At 37.0% G+C, this 14,678-nt stretch overlaps 1 protein-coding gene across 3 annotated transcripts in view; it reads right to left on the reverse strand.

The window, feature by feature from the left end:
* The window catches only part of LOC306875551 (calcium/calmodulin-dependent protein kinase type II delta 1 chain-like), a 136,277-nt gene extending 128,993 nt beyond the window's left edge, over positions 1-7,284 (reverse strand). For 2 of the 3 annotated variants that reach the window (XM_079426203.1, XM_079426205.1), the window contains exons 1-2: positions 6,986-7,261; positions 6,324-6,418 (exon numbers count right to left, since the gene is read on the reverse strand). In XM_079426203.1, coding sequence (XP_079282329.1) covers positions 6,324-6,418; positions 6,986-7,047 — 157 coding nt within the window. In that variant the 5' untranslated portion in view covers positions 7,048-7,261. Of the gene's footprint in view, positions 1-6,323; positions 6,419-6,985 lie in introns of all 3 variants that reach the window. The other variant, XM_079426204.1, reaches the window with a different exon arrangement.
* Positions 7,285-14,678: the final 7,394 nt, after the last annotated feature.

Genomic DNA, 14,678 nt, shown 5'->3' on the forward strand with positions numbered 1-14,678 from the left:
GAAGAGAGAATCATGATGCATTAGAGAATCAAAACATTTTTTTCTCTATTATTTACCAAAATACCGTGAAATATTAATTGGTAATTATGGCTAATTATAAATAAACATGCTTTTTACATACATTGAAAAAGCTGTCTGAAAATTATTTATATTTTTGCACTATTTACAAAATAATGAATTTAAGAAATGGCAGTATTATTACTAGTATAAATTGTTACTGTACTGTAGTTAGCCTGCATTTTATTGACATGTCTAAATTTGATATTTAAGATGTCTAAATTTAATACAATAAACTCAGTATATAATTAAATATAAGTGTAATACTTAAACATTTGTATAGAAAAGTATTGTTCATAAAATAAATAAAATAATAATTAAAAAATGTTGTCTAACACGCGTCAACAATCTCTATTCTAATAATACAAATCGAAGCAGGCATTGCTGTTCAGATAAGCAACGGCTTTCCGTCAGCCAGCTTTTTTTGACAGCCTTAAGGGACAGATCACGCAGAATGTGCTGATCCTGAAAAAGCAGCGAGACATGGCACAACAGTCAAAGATGTTTGTCTGGGATGTTTACATAAAAAAACTATTAAAAAGCAGCACATTAAACAAAAATGTGTTCTGTGTTAACAGGTCCTAAAAGTAAACAACACAGAATAATCACATCATCTTTAAGATTGGCCCAGACCTCTTACTTCAGCACATACAAACCTCATACGTGATCTAGCAGTACCAGTAAATGCCAGAAAAAAAAGGTCCTGTTCACACGTTCAAACGGTAATTCTCTGGAAAAGCATAACAATGATTCAGAGATTTCTAGCTAAATCAGATCTTATCAACTGAGGGAATAAAACAGCATCCACAACAAAGCATATGATAGATTTGTGAATGGAGAGTCTTGGGTTACATAACAATGACATTTGCTCTCATATATTGGCTAGGCTCCTGAGGAAGTCAGCCTCTCGGATATAAACAGACATGTTCAAGGCACGAAAAGAAGCTAAGCTATGGCTGACACTGAAAAACGAAAGTGGGAAAATGTGTGGGAAGTAAATGGCAGAGAAAAAAATATATATTTAAGCAGAAACAGCAGAAATGCATCATCATTTTATTTCAAACTGGGTAAACATAGGATTGTCTTTCATGGTTTGGCTTTAAATTAGCTAACTGTAGACACACTGTGCTGCTGGAAAGACTGGTTAAATTTAACAACACAAACTTTTGTGAAATGCTTGTTTGATGTATCTGCAGCATGTCAGTGGTGAATTCATTGGAGAATGGACGGTTGCCCAAACACCGAGAAATTATGGTTTTTTTCTGTTTTTGTCTTTATGTGTGCTCTAAGCACGTGTAAGCAAGCTGTAGTTTTCTCTCTGGTGAGCGAATCACTGTTACGTAAGACTTGGCATGTGTGTGTGTATATATATCTAAGGAGCATACTAAACTTCAGCCGCGAAACTGGCTAACTAGCACATTCAGTGTTTCCCATACCATTATTTTACAGTATACAGTATACAGTCTGAGGTAAATTTATGTTTATCCCTTTTAGTTGTTTAAATTGGTCACTAAAACACGTCACTTTACAAAAATATATTTAATATTTTCAAAACTTTATCTGGTGTGAAGTGTTTGTTCTTGTAGTAAAATAGGCTTTGTCGTGGATCCTGACAGAAGCCAAATTAAGCATTGTGAAGCTATATTTATGTTTATGATAATCGATTTTCAATTGTGTTTCAGGGCAGTTCATGAAGTCAGTTGCAGTTCCACAGCAGACTCTGCTGTATGGAGGCCCTTATTCAGCTCCAACAGGTGAACATACACTACTAGTCAAAAGTTTCTGAACAGTAAGATTTTTAATGTTTTTTTTTAACTCTCTTCTGCTCACCAAGCCTGCATTTATTCGATTTGAAGTACAACACAAATAATAATAATAATTTATATAGTAAATATGTATTTTTAATCTATTTTAAAAATATATCAAAAATATTTTGAAATATTTGGTGAGACTTAAAAAAAAACAAAAAAAACAGACCTTACTGTTCAAAACCTTTTGACTGGTAGTGTTCTTTATGGACCCAACTAAACTAAATTGTTTGTTATTTGTTAATTGTTATCCACTGTATGATAGATAAAGTTTCTTTGTTTTTTTTCAAACACTGTGAGTTGATTTGCATGAGTTTGAATTGAATGCAGCCTAAGAGTGTTCATTTTGTCAAGCAGGATAAATGATGTCTAAATGAGACTGCGGTTATTCCTAGTTAACCATTTTGTGTTAATGGCAATTAACATATCATTTTCAGGCATATGCTAAGAACACGCTTAAGCAGAAGTGTCAGCGCAGGACTATTTAATGGATTATGCATTCTTCTTTCATGTGGTCGAATTGTGGTAAGTTTTTTACTTTGACAGTGCTTATCGATCCGGTACTTTAACGGTATTCTTATCGGTACTTTTTGTTTTACTTTGTTTCTTTGTTCATATTCTTACAGTATCGTATCTTATGTATATAAAACACTAAAAACGCCTGCACTTCATCAATTTGTAAATGCACCAGTGTGCAGGTATTTTTAGTGTTTTATATACATAAGATAAGATACAGTAACAACATGAACAAAGAAACAAAGTAAAACAAACTGACAAATACAATAAAACAAACACACAAACGAAATGAAATAAACAGTGCTTTCATTTTTCCATGAAGGTCTACTAATATTAATGTTCAGGTAAGTAATAGTTACAAAAGTAATCAAATGTAAATGAGCACTGCATAGTTTTCACTGTATGTACTGATAGATTTATGTTTATTAAAGCTATAACGATGTTCAGAGAGCTGTGGGTGATTTTCTCTTTGCATTTTGTTCTTTGATTAACATTGATGGCTCAAGCTCCAGTCTGACACTTTAAGACAATATACTGACACGCATCGGATTTTCTCCCAACTGTTCTCGTCCACTTAAATTCACATCCAACAACCCCACTCCAACATTTTCTCCAGCATGTCGACCTTCAGCTTTCACTGTTACATTCTCTGTACACTTCTTAGTACCCCTCACAGTAACCAAGTGAGGGGTCTCTTTTATACACAAAGGACTGATTTTTTTTCCATTCGCCTGACAGTTTATTAAAGACTCAGTCAGTATGAGTCAATACTGAGACACCAGAGCCATCCCACGCTTGCACTCAGCAAACAGCTGCCTCTGAAAGCTCAGCCAGACATAAAACACAAGGCTTCCACAACACCCCTGGCCTATTATGCTATTGACAGATTGGCCCATGAAGGACCAAAGAAGCAAGCAATGGGCCATCTCTACAGTGAGCGGCAAGTGATGTCACAAGCACAAGGTAGGCTACCTTTCAAGTCTACTACAAGTGAAAAAAAAAACCTTAAGCCAACTTGCTTGTGATTAAAGCAAAGCTACAGTCTAAAGACTACTGTTAATCATAATATAACAAAAAAAATTGCACTGTACCATTTTAACAAAAGTGACAAAATGAAAATTAACAAAATTAAACTATTTTACAAGCTGCACAGGCATGCAAAAATACAATCCTCACTGATTAATATAACAGAGCAGTAACATAAAGACAGCACAGAATCCTATCCATAGGAAGTACTGAGTTCCTTGTAGACTTGTCCATACCATGAGCCCCTTTCACACTGTAAAACCAGTAAATTGCTGTAAAATTACCAGAACGACTCTACCTGTAAATTCAAAAATGTGCTGTTCACACGGCAACGGCATTTCTTCTTTTTTCTGGTAAAGCACCATTCACACATCGGTTCCAAATTACCGTTAAATTCTGCGACATCATTAAACGGAAATGACCTTTAAACGGCTGCGCCTCCCAGTGTTGTGTGTGTAATCATAGAGGGGTATATGCGGTCAGTGTTTTAGCTGATGTTGTCATTATTGACAATTATGTATTGTTAGCCAACTATGGTCGCAAGTTCCACTGAACTCCATTATTTAATGATAGAATTTGCGACCATAGTTGCTTTGGGAAACACATCCCTGGTAGATATGTTATATACTCCAACAGATTTAAAATTTCAAAATGACAGAAATCTATAACAGAACATTTTTGGCACAGAATAGGTGAGATTAAAAAATTTAAGTATTTAAGGAATATATAAATTGTCTAAATTGTACAAAATTGTATGACCAAGTGCTTTAGATTCAGTCTCTTTCAGCTAAATAAAAGTCCTACGGCTCGAAGGCTGCACTAGGATTTTATACCTTCTGGTACTTGCCCATGCAAACCTCACAGCCACAATGGAACAGTCGTATGGGTGGTTTGGGCGTTGTTACGCAGCTATGTTTGGAGTGGTTTTGTTTGGGGTGCACTGCTGTGCAGTTGCTAGAGTTTTCTGGGTTGATGCTAGGCGGTTATTCACTGGCTTACTCCAAAGTTTCTATGATATTCTTGTCCCTGAGATTTTTGCCCGTTTTTAATGTTATTGTTATTTCAAAAGTTGTAAGTCTGCTTAATTAGAAAAATAATAAAAACAGCTTTTATGGAAACCATGCTGCCGAAATGACTTTTTACTTCCAGTATTTTATTACATAATAAAGGGACGAAAAAGCCTGCACAGACACAGATCAACACCTGCTTCTTCATCATGGTCTCTTTGGCCCAGCCACTGATGCATTAGTGAAGTGACAGGCAGGAGAAGCACAACAGGATCACTGTACTATAAATAACATTAGCATCCTTTGAAAGGTAATGTTAGGCTGTAAAGTAAAGTGGCTGTTTATTTTCAACTATGTGATGGTCTCAGTAGAGCAATATATGTTTGTACAGGTACATTTCACTATGGATTCTTTGGTAAACCAATCCCAATTCAACTCAGGCTTTGTAAACAGACTTTTACAGAAAGATTTTTACAGTAACAGTGCAGCAGAGATGACTTTTTTGTAGGTTAAAACCTGGAAACAAGTAAGCAGTTTAGCACTTACAGATCCATCATCCTGAAGTCAATGGGTTGTTGGTTAAATGTCTGAAATAAGGTCTGCACTCCCACCAAAACGCTCAGTAAAATCAATGACGCGGTCTATGTTGCATTATGAATACCTTATTTACATTGCAGACATCGCCAGGTCACTGCATTCATACGCTCAACAGATAAGGTTTGAATAGGTTACAATGCTCAGTGCTGGAATGGCAATATATCTAAATTTAATGTTATAATCAGCACATTTAAGGATTAGTTAATCTCAGGAGCTATGTGTTAGGAGTTTGGACTTCAGTTTAGTGTTTTTCTATCTGTTCCTGTTTTCCCTTATTTGGTTTTGTTCTGGTTCTACATGTAATACTTATTTCATATGCAGAGATATTACCCAATCGGTGGACATTTACAATGAGGTCTTAAAGGAGACCTGCCCATTTAAACAGATAGTTTAAATCAGAGGTCTAAAATCAAGGTAGAAATGACCTTTTATTTTCTAAATTATTACTTAATTATTTTATCGTTTACAAATGTGACCCTGGAACAAGTCATAAGGTTCAATTTTTCGAAATTGAGATTTATACATCACCTGAAAGCTGAATAAATAAGCTTTTCATTGATGTATGGTTTGTTAGGATAGGACAATATTTGGCCGAGATACAACTTTTTGAATATCTGGAATCTGCAAAAAAATCTAAACATTAAGAAAATTGCCTGTAAGACTGACCAAATGAAGTCCTTAGCAATGCATATTACTAATCAAAAATTAAGTTTTGATATATTTACGGTAGGAAATTTACAAAATATCTTCATGGAACATGATCTTTACTTAATATCCCAATGATTTTTGGCATAAAAGAAAAAACAATAATTTTGACCCATACAATGTATTTTTTGTCTATTGTTACAAATATATCTGTGCTACATGTTTTGTGGACCAGGGTCACAAATTATTATTTCTAAATTGTTTACGGTGTACAATTTTGATGTAAAAATCCTTCTAACATAAGCACACCTCAGGAAACATTATACAATTTTAAATGCAGTTCATGACCCCTTTAATACTTAGGGTTAGGGGTTTGTTCTACTTAACCCAAAATATAAACAGAAGCAATCGTAATGCTTGCCCTAGTAACTACGTAATTAAACGCTACGTGGCCAAGAACAGCTGTGGTTTAGTACATGTAACCAAAAGGCAATGACCTAACTGTGGTTACAGTACAACCACAATAATGAAACAGTACTGAACATTTCAACATGTAACAGGCCTAACATATTAAGTTAAAGCTACATATGTAAGAGTTGAACACCATACTCGGCTGAGCCAGTTGTCTTATGTTTACCATACGATATTCTCAACAGAGTGAACTCACCTCTGGCAGACAGTTTTTTGGTGTTGATGATTTTAGCAGCATATTCCTGACCAGTAGAGATTTTCATACATCTTCTCACCACAGAAAAGGCTCCTCTGGAAATCAGAAATAATATATATATATATATATATATATATATATATATATATATTGATGTTGAGAAGCATTTTCTCACACATATTGCACATATATTATATATGTTGATATATCAACATATATAATATATGTGCAATATGTGTGAGAAAATGCTTCTCAACATCAACAAAACTCCGTTCTTAAAGTAAATAAGCATGACGTTTTAAATAGGGGAATTCCTCTGTTTGCTTTATTAATATAAACAGCACAGTATCACGTCAACAGCACATGAAAGAAGCCGAGAAGAGACTTGCAGGTACAGAATCAGGTAACTTAAGGACTAACAGGTAACTGTAGCACAGCCTGCACTTTAAAAAAAGCAACCTTTCAGATTGTTCAAGTTCAAGTTTATTTGTACAGTGCTTTTTACAATACAAATCGTTGCAAAGCAGCTCTACAGGAAACTAAGTTTCCACAATATATTTATATATTGCAGAACCTTAATGTATTTAACTTATGGCAAAATTAGGTGATTCTGTATGTTGTCTGAGATTGTTATTAGAAGCGTGTGCATAACTAATACTTACTTTCCCAGTTCTTCATACAGCTGATATTCGTCGGTAAACCTGGTGCAGGTTGTTGAAGCCATGCTGAGAGCGACGGGAAGAATCTGAGCGCAAAAGTGAAATCTGCGGTTACCTCTTCCTGTATCTCCTCAGTGCCGACCGAGAGTAAACGTTTCAACTCTGGAAAGAAATGAAAATGTCCAAGACTGTCACTACAACCCCTCTTGCAGGTGTGAGATGGTGACTGGCACTCGTTTGACACCTATTTGAAGTTGAAGCGCCGCACCTCTTCTGATCAAGAGATGTCCGATTCGCGAACCGATTCGGTTCTTTTAAACCGGTTCTTTTTAACAATTCAATAGAACCGATTCGACAGCGTGTGTGAATCATTCGAGTTTTAGAGGACTTTCATTAGGTTACACATTAATGTTTCTAGTCACAAACGCGTAGCGGATGGAATAAACCTATATGAGTAAATGACACATTTTGTCCGGAATATACATAGAAAGAATACCACAATTACGTAGGCCTATATAAAACTCAAACCAACATATGTAGACATTTTTTATTTTATTTTTAGATATTTGCACATTTTAAACTAGAAAACTATATTTAATGCTGTTTTTTGACCAAGATAAAATCAAGAACACTTGTAAAATGTATTTTTCATTGTTTTATAATATCATACTAAAGGTTGCATTATAATACGAGCAGCCGAATCCTTACCCATCTTCAAGAAACGGCTAAAAACTCATCTGTTCCATCTTTACTTGACCCTCTAACTCTAGCACTATCTATTCTAATTGCATTTTATCAATGTCTTTTTATTAAAAAATAACAATAATAATAATAATTATCTGTACTGCGTTAGGCTAACCAAGACTTGTAATAGCACTTGCACGTTGTTGCTCTTTTGTTGGTTTTGATTGCTTTGATTGAATAAAAGCGTCTGCTAAATGACTAAATAAATAAATAAATAATATAGTCAGCATAAAATTGAACTGAGTAACAATGTAATCTTAATTATCTCTTATTAATTTCCCATTTTAATAATTACATTTTGTGTTAGTTTTATGAACACATTTATACGAAGCTTTTAAGTAGAAATTGCATGTGGAATGAAAGGTGGTTGACATGTAACTGAACAACGAAAAATTGACACAGTCACAAACCCATTAAATACATACAGCCTATCAATGATAGGCTATCATCCACTGCCGTAACCACCATAGACAATGAGGGGGGCAAACTGTGAATTTAGTTCTACTTTAAAAACACGTCGTTGCTGAGATATATAATGTAGCGATTCAGTATGGAAACTATTTTATTACAATAAAAGTCGGGGGCTAGTGTTGGTTGACAAGTTTCTGTGTGCGAGTAATGAGTGTGTGTGCGTGCGTCAAATAAAGCATATAAACATATATATATATATATATATATATATATAAAAAATTGCCCCCCCCCCCCCCCCCCCCACAATGTTCAAGACATGGTTACGGCCTTGATTTTTTACAACTAAGAAAGCTGCAAATCTGTAATTGTGTGATGATTCACATGGAAAGAAGAAGAATTTATTTTGACCGGATCATTTTAGCGAACCGGTTCGTTAAAGTGAATCGAGTTTCCCAACAGTACTTCATCTCTCACATCTCGCTTCCTGCTGAATCTAGTGTAAGAGCTCCCTCTGGCGGCACAAACGCGCGTGTACGAGTGTCTGAAAAGATTACAGTGTATAGATTCTTTAAAGTAGACTTGTTGATAGATAGATAACGCTAGTCCAAAATGAGGCATTTTACAGTACTGGTCATCCTTGAGCACAGTCACCTTGAGTTAACGGGATGACCAATTATCCTCTTAAATTACTAATCCTGTAAATCCGGTGGAGCATTCTCCCTCATTTACTACTGTCTTAAAAATCAATGCGATGATAAAAAGCTCCTTCTCCTCCCTTGGCTTTTCAGATTAGGTCTATTTGTCACTCTTTACTCACCTGAATATTTAGTATAGGGTTGTTTTATGAAAGTGAATTTACTTTGAGGTACACACACACATCTATTCCTTTTGTCAGTTCTTCACAATTATGAATATTTTCTCTTGTAGTGGATTACAGAAAACTGTAACTAGAAATCCACTGCCCAATATTCAATGTTACCAAATATATATAAGTTAAAAAAGAAAAAGAAAAAAAAAATCCCTTTGAAAAGAAGTTTAAAATACACAATATTAAGTCGATGTAATGATCAATATTATGTCTAAATAAATGTTTGATTGAATAAAAACTTTGATTGATTGTCCTGGCAGAAAATGACCAGTACATTTTTTTTTCTGTTAAATTTACACATATTACATTAAAACACTGCAATGCATTTAAAATATGTGTGAAATATCTGTAAAAATCAGTACAGAAAATTCCTTCATATTAACACTGCACATTTGGCTGTATTTTTACAGACATTTTTTAGAGTGCAATGTAAACTATGAGCAGTAAGAGTTAAAGTGTCAGATCATTTCTGACTGTCCTGACAGAAAATCCTAAAAATGTTATAGCATTCCAGGATATCTCTTATAAAACCATCCACCTATAGCTGTACCTGCATAAAAAAAAAACATAAAAAATAAAAAAACAATTCTGATGAAGACAATAAACACGCTTATGACAATGTTCTTTGTGCCATCTTGGGTATATTCATAAGAATAAAATATTTTTGTAATGTGGTGCTAATCAACATAGCATTTATCAGAGTACCAATTTTTGTCTTTCTCAATTTGTGTAAATCCACATGGGGTTCCACATTAATTTCACACTTATATAATGTGATGTCTAATATAATGTGGTTTTGTTTCATAATTCCAGTGTATACTTTTTTTTTTTTATTCACCCCAAAAGAATGGAATGAAATGTGACATAGGTGGCATACATAGGTGAGGGACATTGTAACATCTGAGGGCACATTGTTACGTGACCACATTGTAAAAAAAATTAAAAGTTGAGCCAATTTAAAATTTTAAGACAACCAGCTTCAGCAGATTTTTGAGTTTTCTGCTGAATCTGTTGAAGCTAGTTGTCTTAAAATTTTAAGTTGGCTGAACTTTTTATTTTTTTTACAGTGCATATGACAGCTTAAAATGTTATCTAATCTAATGAAAAATATAAATATATATATATATATATATATATATATATATATATATAGAATAATAATAGATGAAGAAACACATTCAGACTTCAGACATTCAGAAAAAAAACAGAGATGAACACCCCTCCCTCCAGACACAATTCTTACAGAACAGGAGACACCCAAATTAACTAAAATGCTTTACATTTCTTGAAATAATTTCTGAACATTGAATATTGGAATATAGTCTTTATGTAGCCAAGTGGAGAAAATTAACAAAACTTAACGTTAAGTATAAATTGGTTGTGGGTCCTTTAAGAAACTGTGCTTGCGACACTTGCTTTGTGGCGCTCCAGCATGTAACTCATGTGCGCAGTTCCTCTTCAGGAACTCGAGCTGCATCAGGAGACGCTTTGGGGAACGTAACCAGCTCTGAATACCAATGAAATCTGTGACGATGTGTCACGGGCGAGGTGACGTAATGACCAGCTGGTATAAAAGCACATGCGGTGCAACCGGCGTCAGCTTTCTGTCATTCAGCTAAGCGTTCTGTGTCTTGTAAGTCCTATTTACTGTTGTCTGTCCGTTTTGCAAATGTCTAAGAGGCTTTGTAAAACAAAGTTTGGGAGGAGTGAGGCGCAATACAGGCTGTGTGTGCCTCCGTGCAAACGTTATTTGTGTGCGGAGGATACACACAGCTTGTGTGTGCTTTGCTTGGGAGCGAGGCACGCGGAGGCAGCCCTCGAGGGGGCTGACTGTCCGCACTGCGAGGGTTTTCCTCTGCGTGTGCTTCGCTCCCGAAAGGCCCTCTTTTCAGGAGAGGGTTCTTTCATTGGCGGGTCCCGGTGTCGCTGAGGCAGAGCGTAGACGGCGCTCGTGGGGTTCGCCACGGGATCTTGCAGAGGGATCGGAGACGAGCGAGTCTCTATCTCCATCCTCACCTGCTGGATCCCGCGACCGCTCCCCGAGTCCGGAAGCATGCCTGGCGGTTACTTCCCCTCTGGCAGCAGCCGCGGCGCTTCTCTTGTCTTCCTCTGAGGACACATCACATCACACCCCCTCTTTCACCCCAGTATGAGGAGCTTGTGGAGGTGATCGCTCGTGCTGTTGCCAAGTTGAGACTCGACTGGCCGGCCGAGTGTTCGGTGGAACCGCGGAGAGGCAAACTGGATGAGCGTTTCCTGCTGTTTCAGACCTCACCTCCACATCGGAGCCTGCCGTTTTTCCCCGACCTCCACACTGAGGTGTCGAAGTTGTGGGGAGAACCTTCTTCGGCCTGCCTCTTCGCCCCCTCGTCTGGCTTCTATAGCAATGTGACGGGGGCGAGGGAGTGCGGTTATGGGGCCATGCCCGTGTGGAGCAGACGCTTGCGGGCTATCTGTCTCCTGACGTGGCATCGTCCCTGAAGGCTCCGACCTTGCCCACCAAGCCGCTGTGCACATCGTCAGCGCTGGTGGGCAAGAGGTACACGGCAGCAGGTCATGCTGGGCTCAGACCCCAAAGGGTTAAAGACATGGAGTTGGACAGTACAATGCCTCAGCTTTACAAACTGTTCTCATTAGTGGCAACAATTGGAGCTACATCTGCAGGTGTAGAAAGGAGCTTCTCCTGTTTAAAGCCAAGGCCGTTTAAGCAGCCTAGCTCTGCTGGCCATTGAGAGGACACTGGTCAAGTCACTGGAAAAGACGCCTAGTTGGTACAACAGGGTCACAGAACATTTTCTTGAAAATAATTTACGTATAAATAAATGGACAATTTTTATGATGTAGGCCGAAAATGAGCTTCCCCTCTTTGAAAGACCAGCAGCCGCCACTGCAAGAGATTCATACTGCTTTTCCAACAGGGCTGGTGCTGGAGCCGGAGCTGAAGCCCAATTGGCAACCAGGCTGCGCTTTTCCACTCAAAAAATCCTGGGCCGGTGCCCAGATCTTGGTTCCGAACCGGGCCCAAAACCTTGCTGGTCTTGAACAAGGGACATCAGTAGGTGGAGCTTGAAAGGAGTCATTAGGCTTGTTCAATATGCATCGGCACTGCGCAGACCAATCTGCATATAAAATGAAAGTACCGTAAGAGCAATTGGAGAGCAGATGACTCTTTATGCTTTTGATTTGCTCTCGCAGTACTTTGATGTCATGCACCGATCGGTTTACATGGCGCTGATGCATCTCGAACAAGCCTATTTTTAAAAGCTGTCGGAGTTTAGGTAAATTAACAACATTAACACAACAATTAAATTTGTTGGTTCAGAAATGGTCAACAGAAGAGATCAACCCTCTCTTTCCGTAAAAGATAATTGATTGCAGTCACATGTTGGTGACATAGAGGTTTGAGTGAACTCCATGCTGGTGGCTCCTGCATTCTTCTATGCTGTCGTAAATAAACATACACTGCTTCGAGTCAAAACGGAAGTTGCCTGATGTCATTTGAAAAAGGGCTTATTCATTTTGAGAGATAAATCCAAGTAAGATTATTGGAATTATTATTTTTTTTTTAAGTAAGGCTTTTATACAAAGGCAAACAGACAGGCAGTGAGACATTTGATCAATGAAATGAAGGGTTGAAACAGTGTGAAATGAAAGTTGTAGGTGTATCATTCTCAGATTGTAAAGGACATTTAGCAGCATATGGTTTCTAGACTGCAACAAGGCCAATTTTATTTATTTATTTATTGTCAGTAAAATATTTTGTGACAATTATTTTTCTAAAAATTTTAAACACATATAAGCCTTTATAACTATTTCTGTTAATGATTGTAATTAATTCAGACTCTGTGCCAACAAACTGCCAAGTGTCTTTTAAATAAGACCACTATAAGTCTAAAAGCATTGGTCTCAAACTCAATTCTTGGAGGGCCACAGATCTGCACAGTTTAGCTCCAACCCTAATCAAACACACCTTATCCAGCTAATCAAGGTCTTCAGGATTATTAGAAACTTCCAAGCAGGTGTGCTTTGGAGCTGGTTGGAGCTAAACTCTGCAGAGCTGTGGCCCTCCAGAAATTGAGTTTGAGACCACTGATCTAAAGGCTTCATGAATGATACAGCCCATCTGCTGTATGCCTTTTTTTGTGTGTGTTTGGGTTCAGGGTGGGGGTATATAAGTTATATATATCTCCGAGAGAGACCAAAATAAAAACAGCAGCTTAGAGAGAAAATACAGGGATAAAGGAGATACAGAGGAAAAAATGAACCTGCTGAACCTTTGTTAGTTGCCGAAAATAGTGCAATTTCATGCTTGGCTAAAACTGGCCATTACAGGAAACAGGAGTTGCAAATATGCAAGCCAGCAAACTTTATCAAAGTTTGCAATATATAAAGGTGAAGGACCTTTACACACACAAAATACAAATAATACATATCCTATCATATAAGTTTATGTACATTAATATCAATACATAGCTTAGACCAACATATATCAGCCAGGCATTTTGCGATTAACGTTATCATCCAGTAACTATGGCCCATTAGCATTTTGTTTGTGGAACATTTTCCAAATCAACCGGCAGCTTTGCCAATGGATAATTATTCTATTTCCATGAGTAAATATTGTGGCAGGTATAATTAAAACAGTACATGTCTTAGAACTATACAAATGTTACAATGTGGGCACATTATGCAATACAGAAAATGCCTCCTCTAACAAGGTGTAGCAGTCCAATGACGGCATGGGCAAATGTGAACCAACCAACAGCATACATACAAAAAATGGAATAGCTCAGCCTCAAGGAATGCAAAGCACTGCCAAGAGATCCAGCCCTGCAGGCAAGCTTAATACCTCCTGTTGACATATGAAGCCGGTAGAGTGTCATTCTGCTAGTTATTTGGCACATTAAATGTGGGGAATTGTAATCTGTTCCAGCTTTGCTTCACATGAGTTTTATGAAGACAGCTGTGGAGTATTGGCCAGGGACATTGGATTGTTCTCAAGGAAATGGTCCAGATTACATAATCCAGCTGCGTCATTTTGTTGCGCTCTAGAGTAGCACCGAACAATAAAGCTCATGTTCAAATTTTTTCTATTTGTTGGAATGTTCTGAGCTTCATATGCATCTGGCTTATTGACTGACATAACCACACAGCTGAAAGTCACTGTAAAACATGGACTGCAGGAAAGCATCATACCGTGTCCTAAACAGGCACAATGCAACAAGATTCAAGTAACGCGCAATTTGACTATGCACAATTAATGTGAAACTGGTGTGTGACATGGCACAGTAATATCCAATATGTATTTGTTGCTTATCATACAGCTGTGGAAAGTGATTTTGGACCAAAGAGATTAACTTTTGGCACGACAAACCAGTGCAATGCCACAGATATTGAAACCAAGTTAATGACAAAAACCTCTTTGCTGATTTTGTAAGTGTGCAAAGTATTTGTTTATACCTTGAAAATTAGTACCATACAATGTAAAAATCAATACTTTTCTTTCTTTCTTTTTTTATATTTTGAGCCCATATTCATTCCATTATTGTATTTTTAAATTGTCAGACCAAATCTAAAATCCCTGCTGAGGACAATCAATTTTGCAGAAAAAAGTTTAGTATTGGCTTACAGTCATTCAAATGACAGAATTTCTTAATTTTTTCAAACTACTGC

This window comes from Barbus barbus (assembly GCF_936440315.1).
Source record: "Barbus barbus genome assembly, chromosome: 1".
Classification (NCBI taxonomy): domain Eukaryota; kingdom Metazoa; phylum Chordata; class Actinopteri; order Cypriniformes; family Cyprinidae; genus Barbus; species Barbus barbus.